The 25,687-nt window shown below is 37.4% G+C and overlaps 2 protein-coding genes across 3 annotated transcripts in view; one reads left to right on the forward strand and one right to left on the reverse strand.

Annotated features, from left to right (window-relative positions):
• The window catches only part of LOC107548674 (amyloid beta A4 precursor protein-binding family A member 1-like), an 18,159-nt gene extending 13,036 nt beyond the window's left edge, over positions 1-5,123 (forward strand). For both annotated transcript variants that reach the window (XM_016229460.1, XM_016229461.1), the window contains 4 exons: positions 2,428-2,640; positions 2,845-2,964; positions 3,052-3,192; positions 4,631-5,123. In XM_016229460.1, the coding sequence (XP_016084946.1) occupies positions 2,428-2,640; positions 2,845-2,964; positions 3,052-3,192; positions 4,631-4,702 (546 nt within the window). In that variant the 3' untranslated portion in view covers positions 4,703-5,123. The remainder of the gene's footprint in view (positions 1-2,427; positions 2,641-2,844; positions 2,965-3,051; positions 3,193-4,630) is intronic.
• Positions 5,124-6,318: 1,195 nt separating this feature from the next.
• On the reverse strand, positions 6,319-18,775 carry LOC107548649 (tight junction protein ZO-2-like). Its single transcript, XM_016229423.1, has 24 exons — positions 18,731-18,775; positions 18,121-18,223; positions 17,282-17,996; positions 17,092-17,195; positions 15,684-15,837; positions 14,900-15,011; positions 14,058-14,176; positions 13,820-13,919; positions 13,552-13,702; positions 13,424-13,450; positions 13,064-13,217; positions 12,280-12,391; positions 11,438-11,556; positions 11,200-11,299; positions 10,932-11,082; positions 10,722-10,830; positions 10,286-10,505; positions 9,852-10,036; positions 9,388-9,483; positions 9,215-9,294; positions 8,919-9,129; positions 6,730-6,830; positions 6,517-6,595; positions 6,319-6,440 (listed from the first exon to the last, which is right to left on the reverse strand). The coding sequence occupies exons 2-24, from the start codon at positions 18,184-18,186 to the stop codon at positions 6,319-6,321; spliced, it is 3,387 nt and encodes a 1,128-aa protein (XP_016084909.1). The 5' UTR covers positions 18,187-18,223; positions 18,731-18,775.
• Between the last annotated feature and the right edge of the window lie 6,912 nt (positions 18,776-25,687).

Below are 25,687 nucleotides of genomic sequence, written 5' to 3' on the forward strand. Positions count from 1 at the left end.
TTAATAAGTGAGTCGTTGCGATTGAACCGAATCATTTAAACGGCTGATTCATTCAGGAACGAAACACCGTCATGTTGCTCAGAGACACAAAACAGCATTGTGGCTGTATTCGGAATGACTTTTGTTGGTGAAATAGAGCAAAAACAAGCAATACGGTGTCTAAAACGTAAGTCTCTTAATTAACTTATTGTTTATTGAATTCAATGTCACATTTGTAATCATGGTAATTTTTGGAGAAAAACGTCACTCTTTGTGTGAAATTGAATAACTATATGAAGTGGTATAAATATATAAATTTTCTGCCATCATGTCTTGAATTTGTGATCATTCTAAATGCATTTTAATAGACTGAATCATGCAGTGAAAGAACGCACTCTAAATGCACACGCACTAGTCTAGACTTCACGTAATGTATGCGTACGCTCTGAAGGGATGTTTTGAATGGTTTTTGCAAAATACTCGATAATGTCAAATCGCACATCGTTAAAACAACAATTACGATATTATCGCAGACGATATATATCGCACACCCCTACATATTACTCAGTCAAAATTTTTGCCAAGAAAAAAAATCTGTACATTTTTTAAATAAGAAGTTAAAAGAAATAAGAAATTAGCCCACAAATTACTCACCCTCAAGTCATCCTAGGTGTATATGACTTTCTTCTTTCAGACGAATCCAGTCGGAGTTATATTAAAAATTGTGTTTGATCTTTCAAGCTGTTTCATGGCACTCATTACTCAGTCAAAATTTTTGCCAAGAAAAAAAATCTGTACATTTTTTAAATAAGAAGTTAAAAGAAATAAGAAATTAGCCCACAAATTACTCACCCTCAAGTCATCCTAGGTGTATATGACTTTCTTCTTTCAGACGAATCCAGTCGGAGTTATATTAAAAATTGTGTTTGATCTTTCAAGCTGTTTCATGGCAGTCAGCGGGTGTTGCAGTGCTTCAGTCCAAAAGAAGTTAAATAAAAAGCGCCCATCCATAAAAAAAGTGTCTCACACGGCTCCGGGGGGTGAACAAAGGCCTTCTGTAGCGAATCGATGCATTTTTGTAAGAAAAATATCCATATTCAAAACATAATAATCAGCTTGCGCCAACAGTTGTACACGGAAGCAGCTTCGGGCGGATGACGTATGAGTTCAGTGCTGCGCAAGCGCCTGTGAGTCTCGTGAAAACCACCGTTTGTTTACAGGAGCAAAGGAAGCAAAGTTTTCTTACTTTAGCAAAGGAAAACCAGTCTCCTCTCGGCTTATATCGAAATCCTCCGACATTTTGAGGGCTAATTTTCATTTTTGGGTGAACTAACCCTTTAAGCTTTGGAAAAGTTAAAGCCCAGTTTGAGCATAATAAGTGAAAAACATACCTTGATTGAAATGTGGTAAACCACTTGATAAATATGATACCAGGAATATCAAACCATTTTTAAGGTAGAAATATGTACAGGACAACAGAAATTAGGGACAAAAATAGATTCTACATTTGACCATAATATGCATAAATATCATTTATTTATTTATTTAATTTTGGTAAAATGCAGGTAAAACTGGACTTTTTGCAGTGGTTACAAATGATGATGATGCAAACTGGCTGATATTCCAAAGAAAAACACATTTTTGGTTACACTTTATTTTAAGGTGCTCTTGTTACAGTGTAAGTACTGAGTAATATTAATTAACTACATGTACTTACTATATGGTTAGGGTTTGGCTTAGGGTTACTTGCATTTAATTATGCATAATTAATTGTTATTATAATAGTCAGTGCATGTAACGTGTAACAAGGACACCTTAAAATAAAGTGTTACCAAATGTTTTTAATAGAATGATTATTTTACTTAAAAATAAATTTTGCCGTGCACACTAATAACTAAAACTATCAAATAATATGACTAAGTTTATTATTTATGCTTTTACCTGTAATTATATCAGTAAAGAGTCACGGGGACGCAATTGGGACACAAATCGGACACAAATGGCTTCGTCTTCTGTACATTCTTCAGCACCTTCACTAAATAAAATCACTGCTTGAGTACATTTAGTGACATGACATGTGGCCAAGTATGGTGACCCATACTCGGAATTAGTATTGGTTTACCTATCCAAAGTGCACACACACACAGCAGTGAACACACACACACCGTGAACACACACCCGGAGCAGTGGGCAGCCATTTATGCTGCGGCGCCCGGGGAGCAGTTGGGGTTCGGTGCCTTTCTCAAAGGCACCTCAGTCGTGGTATTGAAGGTGGAAGAGAGCGCTGTACATTCACTCCCCCCACCTACAATCCCTGCCGGTACGAGACTCGAACCCACAACCTTTGGGTTATGAGTCCGACTCTCTAACCATTAGGCCACGACTTCCCCAAAAAAAGCAGTATTCTGTGAGCACACTGCATCAGTATGTTGGATGTGTTTGTGTCAGGTGTACATTGAGAAGCAGAAAGGGGAGATTCTGGGTGTGGTAATCGTGGAGTCCGGCTGGGGCTCCATCCTTCCCACCGTCATCATCGCCAGCCTGATGCACGGCGGACCCGCGGCCAAGTCTGGAAGACTGAACATCGGCGATCAGATCATGACCGTCAACGGCACCAGTCTGGTGGGACTGCCGCTCTCCACATGTCAGAGCATCATTAAAGTAGGACTCATTTCTTTTACCTTGTACATTTATAATATGTTTTATTAAAGGGGTCATCGGATTCCCATTTTCCACAAGTTGATATGATTCTTTAGTGTCTTAATGAAAAGTCAGTAACATAGTTTGGTTAAAATTTCTCAATGGTAGTGTAAAAAACACCTTTGGGATTGCCTTGTTCACAAATGGTACCTGTTCTGTGTTCAGGGGCTGAAGGCTCAATCCAGGATCAAGTTGAACATCGTCAGGTGTCCTCCTGTGACCATGGTGCTCATTCGCCGACCAGACCTGCGCTATCAGCTGGGTTTCAGTGTACAGAATGGCATTGTGGGTATTCACATCTAAACATCAGAAATGGGTTGTCAGTTTCTGTCATGTTTTACAAGCTACTAACAGAGTTTGTGTTTTGTTCAGATCTGTAGTCTGATGCGAGGGGGGATCGCAGAGAGAGGAGGGGTCCGCGTCGGCCATCGCATCATCGAGATCAACAGTCAGAGCGTGGTGGCCACAGCTCACGAGAAGATCGTTCACATCCTGTCAAACGCTGTGGGAGAGGTAAAGATCCGCCTGTGTCAGGAGCTGCTTGTTCAGTGAATCAGTTCATTCACATGATTCAATTAAAAAAACTAGATGAAAAAATGTAAATATTAAGATCAGTCATAATTCAGTAGTCTAATTCAGAAGTCTGAAAGACATTTTACATCATTCATTTTTGTTGCCAATATTTTATTACTTCAAAAAATTATTAAAGGACAAATAATGGCAAATGCTGCTGTTTTTGAATCAGTTTTATAAATCAAAGAATGTTTTTGTTCTATTAGATTATGCACGTTTTCAACGCTAATTGAGATCATGATTTCATTAAATTTGATTTCGGATAGTTTCAACTCTAAATTCTGGATGAGCCATGATGAACACATATCTGTGATTCATATACAGTGGGTACGGAAAGTATTCAGACCCCCTTAAATTTTTCACTCTCACAGCCATTTGCTAAAATCATTTACTTTCCGTACCCACTGTAAATGTGCATATTATATATACAGTTAGTTGCTATGTTGCTTGGCAACTGTAAATTACTGTTGAACTGTATGGAAGAGCCTTATTAATAGAGTTCAAAATATATTCCATATTGGTTGGCTTTCATCATATTTCTATTACTGCCATTTTATAACAGTAGTACAGCACCTCATGCTGTGCTTTATTGCGATTTTACAACAAACAACAAGGTTTTATATAATTAAAAATATATTTTTGCTTCATTTAGATCATTGAGATACTGTTTTAGTTTTAGTAATTTTTTTTGTATTTAAAAAAAAATTATTTTATTATTATTGTTTTTAAGTTTTAGCAATTTTGTTGCATTTATGCCATATTTAGTCGTTTAAAAAAAAACATTATATAGTTTTTATTCATTTCAAGATTAGAAATGTTGCTCTGGCAACTAGATGAAATAAAATAAGTTAAAGTTTTTTAAAATGTATATTATTTCCAGTAACAAAATTGATATATATATATATATATATTTTAGAGTTTTAGGGTTTTAGGTGTTTACACAACAGCATACTGAAAACGGAAAAGTTTTTCCTTTGTATTTTAGAAGAGTTTCATGCACAGACGACAACATTGTCAGAATGATCACCGTTCACACAGATCTGCGAAACGACTAAAAGCGCTGTATTATTCATGCCAGGCCAGTAGTTGGCGACGTCACTTTGAAAAGAATCATTTTCAAAAACTTGCACTTTTAAACCAGTTTTTATAAGTTTGCATTTTCAGGCCCTCAAAACCGTTGTCATGTAAATGAACGGCCAAAGCGCATACACATTTTAAATAAACATGGTGTCGTGTTAACTATAATAAACCTGGCTGTTTTTGATGGCAGGCTTTGCTGATAGCATGTTGCTAAGCTAATTGCTAATAATCTTAAAAATATGATGCACACATGAACGGTGATCCAGTGATGAATACTGTAATATGTTGTTTTCGTCAGATCCATATGAAGACTATGCCTGCAGCCATGTACCGCCTGCTCACGGCCCAGGAACAACCCGTCTACATCTGACACTCTGCAGGGCTACAACACCATCACCTCCACATCAGCTGATCCAGAGTTATTATTTATTGAAAGATTAATATAACTGTTTACAGATTTATTTAACTGGATGAATTTATTTATTACACATTAGTGCAGAAACCAAACCATTCCAGCACCATATGACCTGCCTTAATCTCTCTGGTCTGACTGATCTCTGAACGCGGCATTAGTACCAAAGAGAAGTGAATGGAGATCAATCATGCGCCCGACACACGACTGGACCTAAACTATCACAGAGATCAATGGCACTGAGCACAGTAATACAGGATTCAGTCGAACTCTTACTGACACAGATCTGATGTATGAGCTCTACTGTAGTCATCAGTCAACTCAAAGTAAAGGAATCAATGAACTAAATATTTACACTGGTATGTTTTCATTAAAGTTGTACATTTTCTATAGAACACATTTATATATGTTTTGACCCAAGGTCTCTAGATTAAAGTGATAATCTGACTTTACTTTCATTTCTGGTTAATCTGCTCTTAAATAAAAGCATTCGGCGGGTCTCACTAAGTTCAACACTGTTGTGGGTTTAGCAGAAAACAACAGCAGTCACAAGTAAAGTAACTTATGTAATGTAGGAAACATTGTACAATTTTAAATGTAGCATTCGGAGAGTCCAAAACGCAGAAAAAGCAGTACTCTAGCCTTCAGTGTCACATGATCCTTCAGAAATCATTCTAAAAAACATTTCTGATCATCAGTAAACGCATTCATTTCTGTAGACAGCAATGTACATTTGCAACCATTTAGATTGCAGAACTTTTGTAGATAAATATAAAAGCACAATTAATAATAATAACAGTAATTACTATAAAATATTGTAGAGACGGACATTAAAAAAAATCTATCAGAATCGGTTAATTTCTGCTCTAGATATGGTTTGGGTTATTGATAGAAATAGTGAGACAAGCATGAATAACGACAAGCAAAAGTAACATCAAAAGTCAGGTTTATTGATTTGTCTTTAAAAATCCCACAACTCTGTTTTATTAGTGGTTAAACCCAACGCACTGATCACAGACACACACCAATAGTGTGAACATTACACATGACCTTCTTATATTCTCAGAGAATCAATATAAAAACTGATGTGAAGCCAGTTTTTAACATAATTAGAGCATAGTAATATATGGTTAATACATGTTTGATCAATGACATTAAGGCACTCCAGCAAATGTTTTGGAAAATAACATTTAAACCAATTTCACTTTTGGTTTATGGCAAACTTCAGCAGTGTAAATGAGGAAAGTGTAACGTTAACTCCATCTAGAAGCATTGTGGGGGAAAAAAAACACTACAGGCAGACATGAAATATACACTGAAATTTCATATAAAAACATTGCAGGTATAAAAAGATGCTGTTTTATAAATGGCATGTATATACGGCATGCGTGTTTGTGGCTAACACTATCTCTTGTGCTTTATCTGTGGTTCATGTCAGTCCCTCTTACTCACACAACAACTAGAAGCACATTCATTTGCTTTATAACGACATGCACAGGAAACATCCCAACACAGACGGACGCAGTGAAGAGACTCGGCTACTTCTGCTCTGATAGTTTTTGGGAGATTGGGTGTTAGAGTTCAGTATCGTTGTATTTCTGGGCACTGTAGTAGCCTCTGCGGGTTTGGTCTGCCAGCTGGCGTCGATACTCCTCTTCATCATCATCATCATCGGCGTGGTGGTGAGAGCGGCTCTCTGAATACGGCGGTTTGGAGGAGCTCTGGGACTCAGCGTTTGAGCTGGAGCTGAAGGGAACAGAGCCATTACTGACGGGTTGTGTGCGCGCTCATGGCCGACAGGTACGACATACGGTCATCATGGAGATCCAGGTCCTCCTCAGACCCATCAAGCTGAAACGATATACAGAAAACCTCTGATGATGTGTAATTTCACTTGTAAATTAAGACTGGCAAAGCATTGCTTAAGGAGATGAAGAACTATGAAACAAAGCAGTTGTGTATAATTGATATGTATAAATGCTGACCTTGCTTTCACAGACCCAGACAGCTTTATCTTGTTGTTCTCGTATGGCATCCTTGAGACTTCCATACCAGGCATCATGGGAAGAGCTCAGATCAATGGTAGCTGGACAAGGAAGCGTAATTTAGACATTTATAACTTTATTTATTTTTTAAGGAATATAATTTTTTTTAATCTGAGCGTAAACCTGTTGTGTAGCACTTTGTTGGCCAAAAACAATAATAATAAAAAATAGATACATTTTCATTTGAGTACATTTTAAAATATTAATTGAATTATTACTGCATTGAATTGAATTGCAATTTAATGTTTTATGCATTCGTTTGATTACCTCTATTTTTGATCATTAAAAAAAAAACTGTATTAATTCATAAATCCAGAAAAATTAAACATAAAACCCAGAATGACTGAAAAATGTTAATATTTTATAGGGCACCATTTTTGTAAAAATTTTAATAAATTCAGTTGTTAAAGTTTCATGAATTCAATTGATTAGACATGCTTTATGATTAATAAAGTGTAATTAAACCATTAAAATGCAATGATGACAAAAAAAAGGAAAACATGCAATTTGGAAAAAATAAAACTAATTTCATGGTGCCCTATCTTTTCTTAAACTTGTAATAAATTGTTATTAAATGGATTTAAATTAATTAGACCTAACATTTAATTGAACCATCAACATAGAATACAAAAAAAAAATAAAAATTTTATCAAAAAGCAAAAAACAGAATCTGGAAAAATAAAACGGAAAACAGAATTTGAAATAAATAAATAAATAAATAAAATAAGAACTTGGTAAAGAATAAAATGGATCTTATATGGTTGTAATTTCTACATTATCTGAGGAAAGACTCATCAGACTAACCAGTGAACAGGTGGGAGCAGGTTTTCCGCAGTTTAACTGCTTGTTCGTAAAGCTTGCGTGAACTGCGGTTAGAGCCGGGAGCCAGGCGGTTTCTCATGGTCTTCACCCCCTGCTTACTGTCTGGGTTGAGGAAAATGACGATGGGATACCACTGGGTGTAGTTTAGGGTGTCTACGGCCTTCGGGGTGACATCGAGCAGAGCGTGTCTATCCTAGGAATGAGAAAATAATATTCTTAGATATTTATGAATTGTTGTTATGTACACTCATTCAGAAGGGTGATTGTGGACTGTTTACCTGCTCGATGATCTGACGGATAATATTCAGTCTCACAACACCAGACGACTTCTCTGAGCCCGCGTCTTTCGGTTCTGTCTCTGTCATGGGAAAAACACCGATCAAACGCCTCATTCACACATACACATCACTATATCTGAAGAGATCTTTCATAAAAGTTGTGAATGGTTTACTTGCTATGATAAACTCATCTGGAAGATCATTGCCAAGTTTTTCATTGGCTGCATCTGAAATAGGGCCGAGGGAAGAGCTCAGATCAATGGTAGCTGGACAAGGAAGCGTAATTTAGACATTTATAACTTTATTTATTTTTTAAGGAATATAATTTTTTTTAATCTGAGCGTAAACCTGTTGTGTAGCACTTTGTTGGCCAAAAACAATAATAATAAAAAATAGATACATTTTCATTTGAGTACATTTTAAAATATTAATTGAATTATTACTGCATTGAATTGAATTGCAATTTAATGTTTTATGCATTCGTTTGATTACCTCTATTTTTGATCATTAAAAAAAAAACTGTATTAATTCATAAATCCAGAAAAATTAAACATAAAACCCAGAATGACTGAAAAATGTTAATATTTTATAGGGCACCATTTTTGTAAAAATTTTAATAAATTCAGTTGTTAAAGTTTCATGAATTCAATTGATTAGACATGCTTTATGATTAATAAAGTGTAATTAAACCATTAAAATGCAATGATGACAAAAAAAAGGAAAACATGCAATTTGGAAAAAATAAAACTAATTTCATGGTGCCCTATCTTTTCTTAAACTTGTAATAAATTGTTATTAAATGGATTTAAATTAATTAGACCTAACATTTAATTGAACCATCAACATAGAATACAAAAAAAAAATAAAAATTTTATCAAAAAGCAAAAAACAGAATCTGGAAAAATAAAACGGAAAACAGAATTTGAAATAAATAAATAAATAAATAAAATAAGAACTTGGTAAAGAATAAAATGGATCTTATATGGTTGTAATTTCTACATTATCTGAGGAAAGACTCATCAGACTAACCAGTGAACAGGTGGGAGCAGGTTTTCCGCAGTTTAACTGCTTGTTCGTAAAGCTTGCGTGAACTGCGGTTAGAGCCGGGAGCCAGGCGGTTTCTCATGGTCTTCACCCCCTGCTTACTGTCTGGGTTGAGGAAAATGACGATGGGATACCACTGGGTGTAGTTTAGGGTGTCTACGGCCTTCGGGGTGACATCGAGCAGAGCGTGTCTATCCTAGGAATGAGAAAATAATATTCTTAGATATTTATGAATTGTTGTTATGTACACTCATTCAGAAGGGTGATTGTGGACTGTTTACCTGCTCGATGATCTGACGGATAATATTCAGTCTCACAACACCAGACGACTTCTCTGAGCCCGCGTCTTTCGGTTCTGTCTCTGTCATGGGAAAAACACCGATCAAACGCCTCATTCACACATACACATCACTATATCTGAAGAGATCTTTCATAAAAGTTGTGAATGGTTTACTTGCTATGATAAACTCATCTGGAAGATCATTGCCAAGTTTTTCATTGGCTGCATCTGAAATAGGGCCGAATATTACGACAGGTCTTCTGAACCCAGCTGGTGGTGGAGAGATAAAAGACTTAGTATATAAACATGTCAAGTTTGTCAACTAAAATGACATAAAACAAAACAAAAAAAAGAAAAAAATTATATTTAAAAAAAATTATAATATTTTTTTAAATGTATTAAAAACAACAAACTCTGAGTGTCTCAAATAATCAACACTAAATTAATAAAAAAAAAAAAAAAGGATTAAACAAAATACGTTTTAACAACTAAAAAAATTTTTAAATTCATAAAATGCAAATATTCATAAATAAAAGGCCTGTATAAATGAACAAAAAACATGTCAGGTGAAACTTCTTTTATGAAACTTTCAAATGCATGTTTAAACCGAATATTAGGTAAAGGAATGATGGGTGTACCTTCCCGCAGCACCACTCTCTCGTAGGCTGGGAAGCGTGTAGTGACGGGTGTAGCGCTCAGATCCTCTCTGCTCTTGCGAAGGTCTTTTTTCTTGGCTGCTCGTTGACCTCTCAGCCTCCAGAAATCTCCTCTGTCATTGGCAGCGCCTTTCTGTGTGTTCTGAACATTCGCCATCTGCTCAGCTCTGATAGTATGCAAATAACATAATCACACAAACACCAAACAAATAACATGCTTTTAATGTCAACATGAAATGGCAGACTAGGTGATGTCAGCAAACGTCATTTCAGAAGGTCAGTTTTGATTCATGCTGACTTTAAGAGAACTTTTCCTCCTAGTAATACTAAATAAATGCAATTAAACTAAGTCATAAAGTGAAGACATCTGCAGTGTGAGCCGCTGTGTATTTCAGGTCGAATCACACGAGTCTCACCGGCTCTTGCTGGGTATGATGCCTTTCTCCAGGAGCTGATTGTCTTTGTCCATGCGGATGGCGAGCCAGTTACCCAGCTTTCCGTCATACAGGGTGTCCACCACTTTAAATATCTCTCCTCTGGAGAAGGTCAAGCTCTGAGGAAGCTCTTTCTCATATTCAAAATGAGTTCTGATGAAGAAGTTATCACCTCGTCCAGATGCCAGGATGTCTTTATACACTAAAATAAAACAAATCAGAGTCATCAGACAAAAAATTTAATTTTATTTAAAATAACTCCTTTCTATTTGAATATATATATTTTAAAATGTAATTTATTCCAGTGATGCAAAGATGAATTTTCAGCATCATTACTCCAGTCTTACTGACTCTAAACTTTTGAACAGTTATGTACATTACTCTTTTGTATACTATTCTATTGTGTGTCTTGAAGTACCATCAGGTTTGCTTTGAGACAGGATGGTCACATCCTCTCCTTTGGGAATCTCTAGTAAATGGAGGACTGCGTCTTCCCGGACCATTCCTCTAAAATCCATATTATTCACCTGCAAGGAAAGAAAAACACAAATTACCACTTGACGATGTGGGAAAATGTATGACGGATTAAGGCACATAATATTAAAATGCAGAGCCAGTGATGTTGCACCTTCACAATCTGGTCTCCAGTGCGGAGTCCCTCTATCTCGGCAGGACTGTCCTCCTGAACGCCCGCGATAAAAATGCCCACATCGTTTCCTCCAGCGAGACGCAGGCCAACACTTTCACCCTTCTGGAAGCGCACCATCACAGTGTTGGGGCTGTGGAAGATTTTTCATTAGAACTACAAAGTTGTCTAAATATAGTCAATAGCAATAATCAGGATCCAAGCACATGATCCTTTATAATAGGAACGTCTGAGACAATCGAGTACAAACCCGTATATTTCCTGGTCCTCCAGACTGGGCCACAGGGGAACATTTGGCAGAGGCTTGGCTTTCACTGGAACACTTTTTGGAGCAGCATTTACCACAGGAGCTGTATAAAAAACAACGTACATCATCTGTTTCTTCTATTCTTCTGATTCTACAATTATGAGATCGAGGAAGTCTTGGAGTAATGCATCACATAATTTCATTTCCATTAACCCACTGCGGTGTAGAGGAACTGTGGTACCTGGAGACTCGCTGCGAGGCTCTTCCTTCTCTACAGGTGGAGGCGGGAGCTCCACCGGCACTGCTCTGAACGGAGTCGGCATCGCTCCCATTTTAGCCAGTCTGTTAGGAGGCGCATCTCTACCAACAGAAGAAAATAACTTACGCCCTCTGCACTGGTTTTTCCATTGAATGGGCTCTTAGTTTATTTGGAAAATCATCCTATCATGCTTTTGCTTCTTTCTTATGAGGTTTCTGATTAAGTTATATATTTGGCTGTTTTCTAGTTTTATTAGCTGAATCAAACATAAATGTGCTTTTTGTTTAATGCTGTCACCAAAATTGAGTTCCTCATTGTTTTATGCTCTGATTATTAACTAAATTATTTAATATGAAAATGATCACCCTCTGAAATGCTAATTACTAGCTATCTGCTAGTAATTTATAGCATCACTATTTGTTTTAAAGGGTAGTTTGACTGTAGTTTAAATAGCATATCAATTATTAACTTTTAACTTGGCAAGCTAGTTACTTGGTAACACTTTACAATAAGGTCCCATTAGTTAATGCAACAACTAACATTAAGTAACAATGAGCAACACATTTGTTACAGCATTTATTAATTTTTTATGTTAGTTAATATAAATACAACTGTTTATCGCTAGTTAATGTTAGCTCAGGTCCATTAAATAATATTAACAAATACAACTTTTGAATTTATTTTATGTAATTAGCTAAGATAATATATGCTTTAAAAAAATTTTATTGTTAGTTCTATGTTAATTAACAAATGGAGCCTTATTGTAAAGTGTTACAGTAAATAATTGTTGACAGTTGAAGTCTGAGGGTACGGCAGTGTATTACCTGCTTTTGTCCTGCAGTCTCTCATTAGAGGAGTGTGAGGAGAGGTCAGAGTGATGACTCCGCCGGTCCTCCTGAGGAGAATAGGAGCGGTACGACTCGATCTCTGAGATATCTGCAACACACAGTACATGTCAGCATCACTAGAACAAGACACATGCTTTGAGGCACCATTTATATCTGCAGAGCAAATCTGAGAAATATAACACCAGCTACTAATTAAAACCAAACTTGTTTTCCATCATTCTTATATCTTACATTATTTAATCTAAAAACCAATACAGATTTTCAGAAGAACATGAACAAACAACTTGCAAAACATAGGACAAGTCTCACTAGAGCTTATAAAATTACATTTTTCATAAGCTTTGGATTATGGGTAGGGTTTATGTAATCCTCCCAAAGCCAAAAGCTTTTTCTCTCCAATCCAGTGACAGTACAGCAGTTAAAAAAAAAAAGTAATGAGGTCAGAGGTCACCTAGAGATTACGGCTGGGTTTTGCCAAATACCTCACGATATCATACATCTTCTCTTTACACGTGTCACGAGGTAATTATACATATAAAAACAATATTCATTCAAACAATAATTAATATCAATTATTGTTTAGTAAACATTTTAATTAAATGAAATATATTGATGCAAAAATCTTAAGTACTGATGCAATTTAGTGAAAAAATAAATATTTATTTGTAAAGCCATTCGTAAAGCCACTTAAAGATGGCTTTAATTCAATCAGAAATATTGTGATTGTTCATCCGCAAGTGTGTTTTTTTGATCCACTCACCATCCATTTCTGAGTCGCTGTCTGCCATAGGTGGGACTCGAATGAGCACCTGACTGCGATCCCTCTGCACCACCAGCTGCAGCTTCCCACGAGACTTCTCAATCAGCTTCCCTGCGTCGCTCAGAGACAGGTTCTCTGTGACTGTACCGTTAATCTGACACACCAAATTAAGCATCAATAAATAACAAAGTACAACAAATCTGAGAAGAATTTTTTTTTTAAAAAACTTCCATTCAAAAGTTTGTAATTTTTTAATTTATTTTTTAAAGGGGTCATATGATGCGATTTCAAGTTTTCCTTTCTCTTTGGAGTGTTACAAGCTGATTGTGCATAGATAAGATCCCTGAAGTTGCAAAGGACCATTCCTCTAAAATCCATATTATTCACCTGCAAGGAAAGAAAAACACAAATTACCACTTGACGATGTGGGAAAATGTATGACGGATTAAGGCACATAATATTAAAATGCAGAGCCAGTGATGTTGCACCTTCACAATCTGGTCTCCAGTGCGGAGTCCCTCTATCTCGGCAGGACTGTCCTCCTGAACGCCCGCGATAAAAATGCCCACATCGTTTCCTCCAGCGAGACGCAGGCCAACACTTTCACCCTTCTGGAAGCGCACCATCACAGTGTTGGGGCTGTGGAAGATTTTTCATTAGAACTACAAAGTTGTCTAAATATAGTCAATAGCAATAATCAGGATCCAAGCACATGATCCTTTATAATAGGAACGTCTGAGACAATCGAGTACAAACCCGTATATTTCCTGGTCCTCCAGACTGGGCCACAGGGGAACATTTGGCAGAGGCTTGGCTTTCACTGGAACACTTTTTGGAGCAGCATTTACCACAGGAGCTGTATAAAAAACAACGTACATCATCTGTTTCTTCTATTCTTCTGATTCTACAATTATGAGATCGAGGAAGTCTTGGAGTAATGCATCACATAATTTCATTTCCATTAACCCACTGCGGTGTAGAGGAACTGTGGTACCTGGAGACTCGCTGCGAGGCTCTTCCTTCTCTACAGGTGGAGGCGGGAGCTCCACCGGCACTGCTCTGAACGGAGTCGGCATCGCTCCCATTTTAGCCAGTCTGTTAGGAGGCGCATCTCTACCAACAGAAGAAAATAACTTACGCCCTCTGCACTGGTTTTTCCATTGAATGGGCTCTTAGTTTATTTGGAAAATCATCCTATCATGCTTTTGCTTCTTTCTTATGAGGTTTCTGATTTAGTTATATATTTGGCTGTTTTCTAGTTTTATTAGCTGAATCAAACATAAATGTGCTTTTTGTTTAATGCTGTCACCAAAATTGAGTTCCTCATTGTTTTATGCTCTGATTATTAACTAAATTATTTAATATGAAAATGATCACCCTCTGAAATGCTAATTACTAGCTATCTGCTAGTAATTTATAGCATCACTATTTGTTTTAAAGGGTAGTTTGACTGTAGTTTAAATAGCATATCAATTATTAACTTTTAACTTGGCAAGCTAGTTACTTGGTAACACTTTACAATAAGGTCCCATTAGTTAATGCAACAACTAACATTAAGTAACAATGAGCAACACATTTGTTACAGCATTTATTAATTTTTAATGTTAGTTCATATAAATACAACTGTTTATCGCTAGTTAATGTTAGCTCAGGTCCATTAAATAATATTAACAAATACAACTTTTGAATTTATTTTATGTAATTAGCTAAGATAATATATGCTTTAAAAAAAATTTATTGTTAGTTCTATGTTAATTAACAAATGGAGTCTTATTGTAAAGTGTTACAGTAAATAATTGTTGACAGTTGAAGTCTGAGGGTACGGCAGTGTATTACCTGCTTTTGTCCTGCAGTCTCTCATTAGAGGAGTGTGAGGAGAGGTCAGAGTGATGACTCCGCCGGTCCTCCTGAGGAGAATAGGAGCGGTACGACTCGATCTCTGAGATATCTGCAACACACAGTACATGTCAGCATCACTAGAACAAGACACATGCTTTGAGGCACCATTTATATCTGCAGAGCAAATCTGAGAAATATAACACCAGCTACTAATTAAAACCAAACTTGTTTTCCATCATTCTTATATCTTACATTATTTAATCTAAAAACCAATACAGATTTTCAGAAGAACATGAACAAACAACTTGCAAAACATAGGACAAGTCTCACTAGAGCTTATAAAATTACATTTTTCATAAGTTTTGGATTATGGGTAGGGTTTATGTAATCCTCCCAAAGCCAAAAGCTTTTTCTCTCCAATCCAGTGACAGTACAGCAGCTAAAAAAAAAAAGTAATGAGGTCAGAGGTCACCTAGAGATTATGGCTGGGTTTTGCCAAATACCTCACGATATCATACATCTTCTCTTTACACGTGTCACGAGGTAATTATACATATAAAAACAATATTCATTCAAACAATAATTAATATCAATTATTGTTTAGTAAACATTTTAATTAAATGAAATATATTGATGCAAAAATCTTAAGTACTGATGCAATTTAGTGAAAAAATAAATATTTATTTGTAAAGCCATTCGTAAAGCCACTTAAAGATGGCTTTAATTCAATCAGAAATATTGTGATTGTTCATCCGCAAGTGTGTTTTTTTGATCCACTCACCATCCATTTCTGAGTCGCTGTCTGCCATAGGTGGGACTCGAATGAGCACCTGACTGCGATCCCTCTGCACCACCAGCTGCAGCTTCCCACGAGACTTCTCAATCAGCTTCCCTGCGTCGCTCAGAGACAGGTTCTCTGTGACTGTACCGTTAATCTGACACACCAAATTAAGCATCAATAAATAACAAAGTACAACAAATCTGAGAAGAATTTTTTTTTTAAAAAACTTCCATTCAAAAGTTTGTAATTTTTTAATTTATTTTTTAAAGGGGTCATATGATGCGATTTCAAGTTTTCCTTTCTCTTTGGAGTGTTACAAGCTGATTGTGCATAGATAAGATCCCTGAAGTTGCAAAGACTAAAGTCTCAAAACCAAAGAGATATTATTTATCAAAGTTAAGACTCTGCCACGCCCCCCTAAAACGGCTCGTTCTAACACGCCCCCACATATCTACCTCACTATGTGGAAATATTAGCATAATGCGCCCAAATGTGCACGCAAAGAAAGAAGGTGTGGTTTCAGTAACCGCAGTTAGTGTTGAAGCAGCATGTCAGGGAGACGCTGTGTTGCAGTGGGATGGGGGGGGAAAAAATTAGGCTCTCTTGTGCTAGACGCAAGTGCAAATGGTAATAGATGTCCCTCTAGAAAATGCGCGAAATATGCATTCTGTGTGAACGGCTTGGTTTCAGTTTTGACGTAAACAAGACCTTCTCTGCATTGATGTTCTCTTTTCCCGCAATATTTGTAATTAACAACTCAGCAGCGCCGCATCTAGTGGCTTCAACTGGATAGGCTAACAAAAACATTAAAATGCAATGACTTTACATCGTCATCGCATCTCGTGCACCACTGATAAGGCTGGCTCCTTAACGCACACCTAAAATTCGAATGCAACGTTTTTGCATTCGAATGTGGAATTTTATTTTAAATTCGACGAATATTCGAAATTCGATTTTTTTTTTTTTGACAGCCCTACATGTGACACTGAAGACAGGAGTAATGATGCTGAAAATTCAGCTTTGATCACAGAAATAAATTATATATATTTTAAATAAATTCATATAGAAAACAGTTATTTTAAATTGTAATAACATTTCACAATATTACTGTTTTACTGTATTTTTAATCCAATAAATGCAGCCTTGCAGGTAAGCATTAAAAAGTTGCTTGGTGAGCAAAAACATCAAAAAACTAAAAAAGTGCTTTCAGTGCAAAACACATTGCCACAATGCAAAGGCACTGCAGTGTGGTTGCTAAGTTGTTCTGAGTGCTGAATGGTTGCCATGGAATTGCTATACGGTTGTGGGTTGCTTCTAGAGCTTTGCTATGAAGCTGCTAAGGTTTTGTGGGTGGTTGCTAGGGCATTGCTCTGTGGTTGCTAAGGTGTTCTGAGTGGTTAAGACGTACTTTCAGAATGATGTCGCCTTCCTGTAGTTTGCGTTCTTTGGATGCCAGGCCTGTGCTCGTCATCTCTTTGATGAACAGCTGACTGCCAAGACGAAGGCCATATTCTGGATAGATATGATAAAACATCATGTTAGTTGTTTGGCTGAAGTTCAAAACTGGAAACAGATAAATGAAGGTGGTACGTATCTACCGTCATTGGGGCGGTTCTTTAGAAGAGTAACATTGAGCGGCTTCTCCAAGGGTTCGTGTCGTTGTGGTGGTGGTGAGGGCGAGCGATCCAGACGGTCTCGACTGCTACTCCTCTTCTTGGATTCATCCTGGCGCGGATCCAACCTCTTGCGCTCGTGGTCGCTGGCTAAATTCTCTCTGCTGAATCCCGGAGCCGGTTCTGGCCTGAACCTCGTATCAGGACTATGTGATCTGTCCAGCGTACGATCGCTGCGGTACTGTCTGTCTGGACTCCGCTCTCTGTCCAGGTTGTGTTCGCTGCGATAGCGTCGGTCTGGACTGTAGTTGCGGTCGAGCGTGCGATCGCTTCGGTAGCGGCGGTCCGGACTGTGGTCGCGATCCAGGTTGTGGTCACTTTGGCAACGGCGGTCGGGGCTGCGCTCGTGGTCCAGCATTTGGCCGCGGCTGCCGTCTCGTCTGTACTGTCTGTCAGGGCTCACGCCGCGCTCCATACTCCTCCTGCGACTGCGCTCATAGTCACGATCGTGATCATCCATGTAGCTGCGGTCGCGCTCCAGACTCGCATCAGGATCAGGGTAGCTGCAGCTGCTGTAGACGCTGCGCCGGTCGTGGTCATAGTCGTAGTCGTCATTGTAGTCGCCGCTGAAGACGCGGTCATCTGGGGACGGCCCACGTTTGATCACGCTGACGGGAATTTTTCTTGATCTCTTTACCGTCTGATGAAGGATGGGGACAAAAATTAAATCACTCATTCATTAAACTCTGATTTCACCTGCCAGTGATTTAAAAACATGGCCAAAAAAAATGCTTGATCGAAATAATTCAAAAGGTTACACTCACGATTTTGGCTACTTTGCCACATTTGCGGAGAGTCTGCACTGCAAAGGTGTGTTGGACACCGTCCATGGGCACATTGTTGACCTGGATCACTCTGTCATTTTCACTGTACAACATCATGAAAGACTGTTAGAAAATGTCTCTACATTTGAGAAAATGGCTTCAAATCCTTCTAACAGTTGAGGAATTATCAGAAATACCAGCATTTTGGTGCTGACATTAAAGTCTATATTAAAATTTGAATAACAAATAAAATCTTTAATAATTGATAGTGTTGGCAGATAACAAATGCAAAGCAATGCAATGCAATAAAATAAAACTTTATTTGTATTTTTGATATTTGGGTTTATTTGTCAATTGCTTATATACTGACTGTTTACTGTGTGAAATATTTTTTAAATACTTGAAGGATACATGCCAGTTTCATTTAAATTTCTTTTGTCAATTTTAAATAAAAAGTAATATAATATATATATACTTTCATATATAAAAATATATAATTTACATATTTATCTTGTCAAATAAAATTAGTGCGTTGATTAGAATATTCACTTTAGGATTACAAATCTTTTAAAAAAGGTTGGGATGTGTTTAATATTGTTTCATAGCTTACAATAGCAAGCCATCTGCAGGACCCCCTTGCAGCACATCGGAAACAACAATTTTTAAATTCGACGAATATTCGAAATTCGATTTTTTTTTTGACAGCCCTACATGTGACACTGAAGACAGGAGTAATGATGCTGAAAATTCAGCTTTGACCACAGAAATAAATTATATATATTTTAAATAAATTCATATAGAAAACAGTTATTTTAAATTGTAATAACATTTCACAATATTACTGTTTTACTGTATTTTTAATCCAATAAATGCAGCCTTGCAGGTAAGCATTAAAAAGTTGCTTGGTGAGCAAAAACATCAAAAAACTAAAAAAGTGCTTTCAGTGCAAAACACATTGCCACAATGCAAAGGCACTGCAGTGTGGTTGCTAAGTTGTTCTGAGTGCTGATGTGAATGGTTGCCATGGAATTGCTATACGGTTGTGGGTTGTTTCTAGAGCTTTGCTATGAAGCTGCTAAGGTTTTGTGGGTGGTTGCTAGGGCATTGCTATGTGGTTGCTAAGGTGTTCTGAGTGGTTAAGACGTACTTTCAGAATGATGTCGCCTTCCTGTAGTTTGCATTCTTTGGATGCCAGGCCTGTGCTCGTCATCTCTTTGATGAACAGCTGACTGCCAAGACGAAGGCCATATTCTGGATAGATATGATAAAACATCATGTTAGTGGTTTGGCTGAAGTTCGAAACTGGAAACAGATAAATGAAGGTGGTGCGTATCTACCGTCATTGGGGCGGTTCTTTAGAAGAGTAACATTGCGCGGCTTCTCCAAGGGTTCGTGTCGTTGTGGTGGTGGTGAGGGCGAGCGATCCAGCCGGTCTCGACTGCTACTCCTCTTCATGGATTCATCCTGGCGCGGCTCCAACCTCTTGCGCTCGTGGTCGCTGGCTAAATTCTCTCTGCTGAATCCCGGAGCCGGTTCTGGCCTGTACCGCGTATCAGGACTATGTGATCTGTCCAGCGTACGATCGCTGCGGTACTGTCTGTCTGGACTCCGCTCTCTGTCCAGGTTGTGTTCGCTGCGATAGCGTCGGTCTGGACTGTAGTTGCGGTCCAGCGTGCGATCGCTTCGGTAGCGGCGGTCCGGACTGTGGTCGCGATCCAGGTTGTGGTCACTTTGGCAACGGCGGTCGGGGCTGCGCTCGTGGTCCAGCATTTGGCCGCGGCTGCCGTCTCGTCTGTACTGTCTGTCAGGGCTCACGCCGCGCTCCATACTCCTCCTGCGACTGCGCTCATAGTCACGATCGTGATCATCCATGTAGCTGCGGTCGCGCTCCAGACTCGCATCAGGATCAGGGTAGCTGCAGCTGCTGTAGACGCTGCGCCGGTCGTGGTCATAGTCGTAGTCGTCATTGTAGTCGCCGCTGAAGACGCGGTCATCTGGGGACGGCCCACGTTTGATCACGCTGACGGGAATTTTTCTTGATCTCTTTACCGTCTGATGAAGGATGGGGACAAAAATTAAATCACTCATTCATTAAACTCTGATTTCACCTGCCAGTGATTTAAAAACATGGCCAAAAAAAATGCTTGATCGAAATAATTCAAAAGGTTACACTCACGATTTTGGCTACTTTGCCACATTTGCGGAGAGTCTGCACTGCAAAGGTGTGTTGGACACCGTCCATGGGCACATTGTTGACCTGGATCACTCTGTCATTTTCACTGTACAACATCATGAAAGACTGTTAGAAAATGTCTCTACATTTGAGAAAATGGCTTCAAATCCTTCTAACAGTTGAGGAATTATCAGAAATACCAGCATTTTGGTGCTGACATTAAAGTCTATATTAAAATTTGAATAACAAATAAAATCTTTAATAATTGATAGTGTTGGCAGATAACAAATGCAAAGCAATGCAATGCAATAAAATAAAACTTTATTTGTATTTTTGATATTTGGGTTTATTTGTCAATTGCTTATATACTGACTGTTTACTGTGTGAAATATTTTTTAAATACTTGAAGGATACATGCCAGTTTCATTTAAATTTCTTTTGTCAATTTTAAATAAAAAGTAATATAATATATATATACTTTCATATATAAAAATATATAATTTACATATTTATCTTGTCAAATAAAATTAGTGCGTTGATTAGAATATTCACTTTAGGATTACAAATCTTTTAAAAAAGGTTGGGATGTGTTTAATATTGTTTCATAGCTTACAATAGCAAGCCATCTGCAGGACCCCCTTGCAGCACATCGGAAACAACAATTAACGTTTCTCCATTTTCTTCGTTTTGGTTGTCCCGCCCTCCAGACACAGCAATGCCAAAGCCCATCTTGGAGTCCTATAAATAGGTAAAGAATCTTTTGCATGAATCCGTAGTAGTGGTCGACCGATATAGTTTTTTTGACAGTCGATGCCGATATCTTGGAAAGCAGGGTGGCCGATGGCCAATATAATTGTATTTATTTTAATTAATATTTAAGAAATTTTAAATCATTTGAAAATGGATTAAAAAATATATTTGTAAAATAAACATACTTATACTCTACTTTAGATGACAAAGTATTTTTCACAAATAAATATTTAATAAAAATATAACTAAAAAGGAAGTAAACTGTAACCAACAGCACTCAGTATTCTGGGAAGTTTGTGTGCATTGGGAATAATATTTTTTTCAAATAAAGCCAAGGTAACACTCATTTTACATACAGCACACAGTGAAAATTACATGAATATGACAGTGGGCAAATGCATAAAGCGTAGCATAATTTCATCACGAATTTAATGTTTAAAGCATTCGATTTGCATGGATCGAAAGTCACGCAGAGAACACGCGATCATGCAGGTCACATGCACACTTCACACGATCTCACAACTGGATTCGACTAAGTTTGCAAGGTTTGTGAAATTCAATTTTCATTAGCCATTCAAAGGTTTGTTTAAATGATGTAAATGCGTATTTGCTGAATGCTGACGGCAAACAAGAAAGTATTATAATGTTTGCCTTTCTATTACTAATAATATAAAAGCAATCGTTATAATAGTTTTTATATACATTTTAATTCCTTTGTTTAACCGTTCTATCTGATTATTAGACAGACTTCTATCCGTATTAGACAGAACTGTTAAGGACGAAGGCGAGCAAGAGGGAGAATGTGAGCACTGTGTGCTCAGGCGCTGCCGCTCTCAGCGACGTCAAAATAAAAGTCCCGACTAGAACGCATCGGCCAAACAGAAAAACGTATCGGCCGATGCCGATATTTGAAAAATGCCAAATATCGGCCGATATATCGGTTGTCCACTACTCCGTAGTAGCCATTTATTAATTTACAACAATAAAACACTTTAAATTCATGCAGATGTACAGGCAGCAATGACTAATTAACAAGTTAACCTGGAATTACATTTTCCTGCCTTTGGATATAACAGTTATATCATCAAAACAAATATTATAAATGTATGTGTGTGATACAGTTCACCAAGAGGATGAAGCGATGATATGTTTTCTGCTGAGAGACAGCAGTGGTGGAAGATGTATGACAGTGTGCCCTACCGTTCAAAAGTATGGGGTCAGATTTTTAATGTTTGCAAAAGATGTCTCTTATGCTCACCAACAATGCAAAAGTCTTTACTGTCATTTTTGATAAATTGAATGCATCCTTGCTAAATGAAAGTATTCTTTTTTTTTTTTCAAACAAAATATATCTCACCAACCCCAAACCTTTGAACGGTAGTGTACCTGCCCCTGCACTCAGATTGCACAAGAAATCTAATGCTAGAGGTACAGAAATGACACACTTCACTTTCAAGGGGGAAAAAAATCCTATAAAAACACAAGAATGTAAAGAATTTAATGAGAAACCAATAAGCAGGAACAGTACTTTAGCTCTCGAAATAAACAGGGTGAAGTACTCACCCGCTGTAGGGTCACAGTGTACTGCTCCCACACCGTCTCCTCCATGATTGGGTTCTGAAACAGTACAAGCAGGTTTATATGTAGGACAGTGATGGACAGAGTCAAGTTACAGCAGATATCAGTGATCTCCTGAGCAAAATCTGCAGCGTGATGCTGCCACAGTGAAAAAGTATATGAGCGTTTCTCTTCCAACCCATTAACACGAGCTCATCTGATTACTCAATGGAACGACTGAACTGCAGATTTGAAATATGTCTATATATTAAACCAGAAACGAATAAAACAAAAGAATTAAGAGATCTACAAGAATGAGCAATTTCATTAAAAAACTGACATCATATGTGGACTGCTAAAAAAAAAACTTAAATGATTAACAAATGTATGGCATTTAAAATAAAAAGTCTACGTTATTTGAAAGTAATTATTTTAAAAGGAAGCCTAGTCATTGAGTTAAACACTATAAACATGGCCTTCAGGATCAGTCTGAGAGCCACGTGAAACGCCTCTAGTTACCTCTTCATCCACCTGTGCGAACGCTGGGTGATTATGATTGTTGCTCTTTAATCTTCTCAACTAAATATGAATCCCAGTGTTGCCCTAAATAATTCTCAACTCAGAGTCCACAACTGGCACAACCGATGCCTTTTAGGATTTCACGTATAAATGATTCCAATTTGTTGGTTTTCGTCACACCGTTACTGCACTAGTTAAATCAAACTAAACACTGCGACACCTTTAAGGCAATCATGCGCTCCTCATGTCATCATGATACATACTTGCACTTCACTGATCATGTAATATCCATGGGCGTCACCGTTTTAAAATGTGGTGAATGTCACAAATGAAAAGATTTAGGCTAGTGTTTGAGGTTATACACAAATAATCTATCATGATCTTTTAACATTTTGACATGTCTAAAGTTCATTTAAACAGCAACTTCAACAGTTTACTGACAAAAAAGAAATTCAGTGTACTATATTCTCACCGATTTGATTCTTAATTATCAATTCAAGAGCTCAAATGATCTTCAGCATTTTTAGGCTAGTGGATTGAATGTCAGACATGACCCTGGTCTAGAGGTAATGTTTTAGTTGGAAAGCACAGGATTTGGGGTTCTATACTGCCCTACTTTGTATAATCTAAAAGTAATCTCTTTTTTTTTTTCATTTTTATATGCTTTTTATTTCTTGAATAAACCAAAATTGCAACTGTGGAAAACTGAGAATGGACAACCACAACAACAAAACAAATAGGCTATAACAAATTCCAGCACTGGATCACCACTTACTTTAGCACACATTAACAAAATGAAAAATCCTGCTCAAAAATTTAACATTATTCCACATTATTTGATAAACCTTTGCTGTGAACAATATCAAAAAGTGGTGGGGAAAAAATCAGTCATGGGAAAAAGTTTGGAAACATGTTCCACTTGTTGCCACCGTAAACTATCAATATATATATTGCAACAGCACACTGAGCAATTGTTACACTTTGAAAGCAATTTTGTAACTTTTGCTAAACCTTGAACTCTACTCTCTTGAATTTCTACATCAAATTATAAAATGCATCAGTGCATGAAATGCAATAAAAATGTGTATTGCAATATCTCATACTGACAATAAAAATTCAACAAATCAATTAGGAAATGCAATAATTGTAATAACTATAATAATAACTAAAATTTCACTTTTTTTCTTATGAAATATGACTCATTTCCAGTTGTCAAAATCCAACGCTACAGTAAATCCTTCCATATATATATTTTTTGACAATAGTTATGAATTTTACCAATATAAACAAAATATATTACACTGCCACAATGTACTGCATTGTTTAGTAAAGAATCCCTAAAGAGTTTCCTACCCATACTTACACTGGTACCAAACGCTATGCCATTCCGTCTAATCAACCTACAGTATACGCTGACAGCGGTTGAAAAGCCATTCAACAAAAACTTCACACTTCACCCAAACTGCGTAAGACATTAACAGGTGAAGTTGTACAGCGAAAGAACAGAAAGCGTGCTTACGATGCCCTGGAGGATGCGAATGGCCTTGATGGTGTGCGCCCATTTCCTGTGCAGCGAGAGGACCGTCTTCATGTTGTCACCTCTCCCGTGAACACAGAGTTTCTGGGCCAAAGCGCATCACCTCTGGGCACAATGCATCTGTCTGCCTTTGACGTAAGACTGATGCCGCTGGCCTACATTCTGTGCAAATCCCACTGTCCACAGCGACCCACGGCAGCCGCGATGCAAAAAAAAAAAAAAAAACCCCCGGGGCAGGCGAGACGCTGTCTACTGCTGAGCTATTAATTTAAAATTCCATTTCAATTCATCAAATGATACGGCTCTATCTGGGTTGACATTAAAAGCTCTTCGCGGCTTACAGAAGGCAAGTGGCACCTTCAGAATGCCGAGGCTTTTGGATTGGGATTTCTTTCTGCAACATGAGCTTCTGAACGTGCAAGAGGGACTGGTAGATCAGCAGTGATTTCATCGCTTTTTAATTATAATTCAGAAGGATTATGGATTATGAATAATATATAATAAATATATTATTATACTTGAAGCACCTAAGCACCATTATTTTCTAATTTGCGAAAACCGTATAGAATTGAATGCCATAAGTGATATATTAGTAAATTGTGCAGTGCTAAACATCATAAACGTTCTTTGATCTATAATAGCTTTCCAACTCAAATCTTATCCAAGACAGGATTAACGTGTGGCATATGAGCTGCCCTCAATTCTCTTTACTGAGATGACCAGAACAGATTACTGACGAATGATGTCAAAGAATAGATTTCTCACTGTAACTAAGCTTGTATCATTGCGTTTTGTACAACAGCAGGTCTCTGAGCTCTCAGTCCAACACCACAACAACAGACTGACGAAGGCAACCTTGTACAACCTTGTTGTAATGGATGAATTGGAGTGGAAAAAAGAAGCATACATTTGTGTTATTGCATAGTTTTGCTGATGATGATTTTTTATGGTTGAACAATTAAGAATGAGTATGTTTTGATTTGGTACTATAAACTACCGTTCAAAAGTTTGGGGCCTGCAGCATGTTTAAA

This window comes from Sinocyclocheilus grahami, unplaced genomic scaffold (genome assembly GCF_001515645.1).
Source record: "Sinocyclocheilus grahami isolate Dianchi unplaced genomic scaffold, SAMN03320097.WGS_v1.1 scaffold352.1, whole genome shotgun sequence".
Classification (NCBI taxonomy): Eukaryota; Metazoa; Chordata; class Actinopteri; order Cypriniformes; family Cyprinidae; genus Sinocyclocheilus; species Sinocyclocheilus grahami.

Coding starts and splice junctions, on each gene's coding strand:
- LOC107548649 (XM_016229423.1), bottom strand. CDS start 18,186: ATGGACGGTGTCCAACACACCTTTGCAGTGCAGACTCTCCGCAAATGT. Junction 17,997..18,120: donor GTGGCAAAGTAGCCAAAATC/GTGAGTGTAACC, acceptor ATCCTTCATCAG/ACGGTAAAGAGATCAAGAAA. Junction 9,484..9,851: donor GAGAGTGGTGCTGCGGGAAG/GTACACCCATCA, acceptor CTCCACCACCAG/CTGGGTTCAGAAGACCTGTC.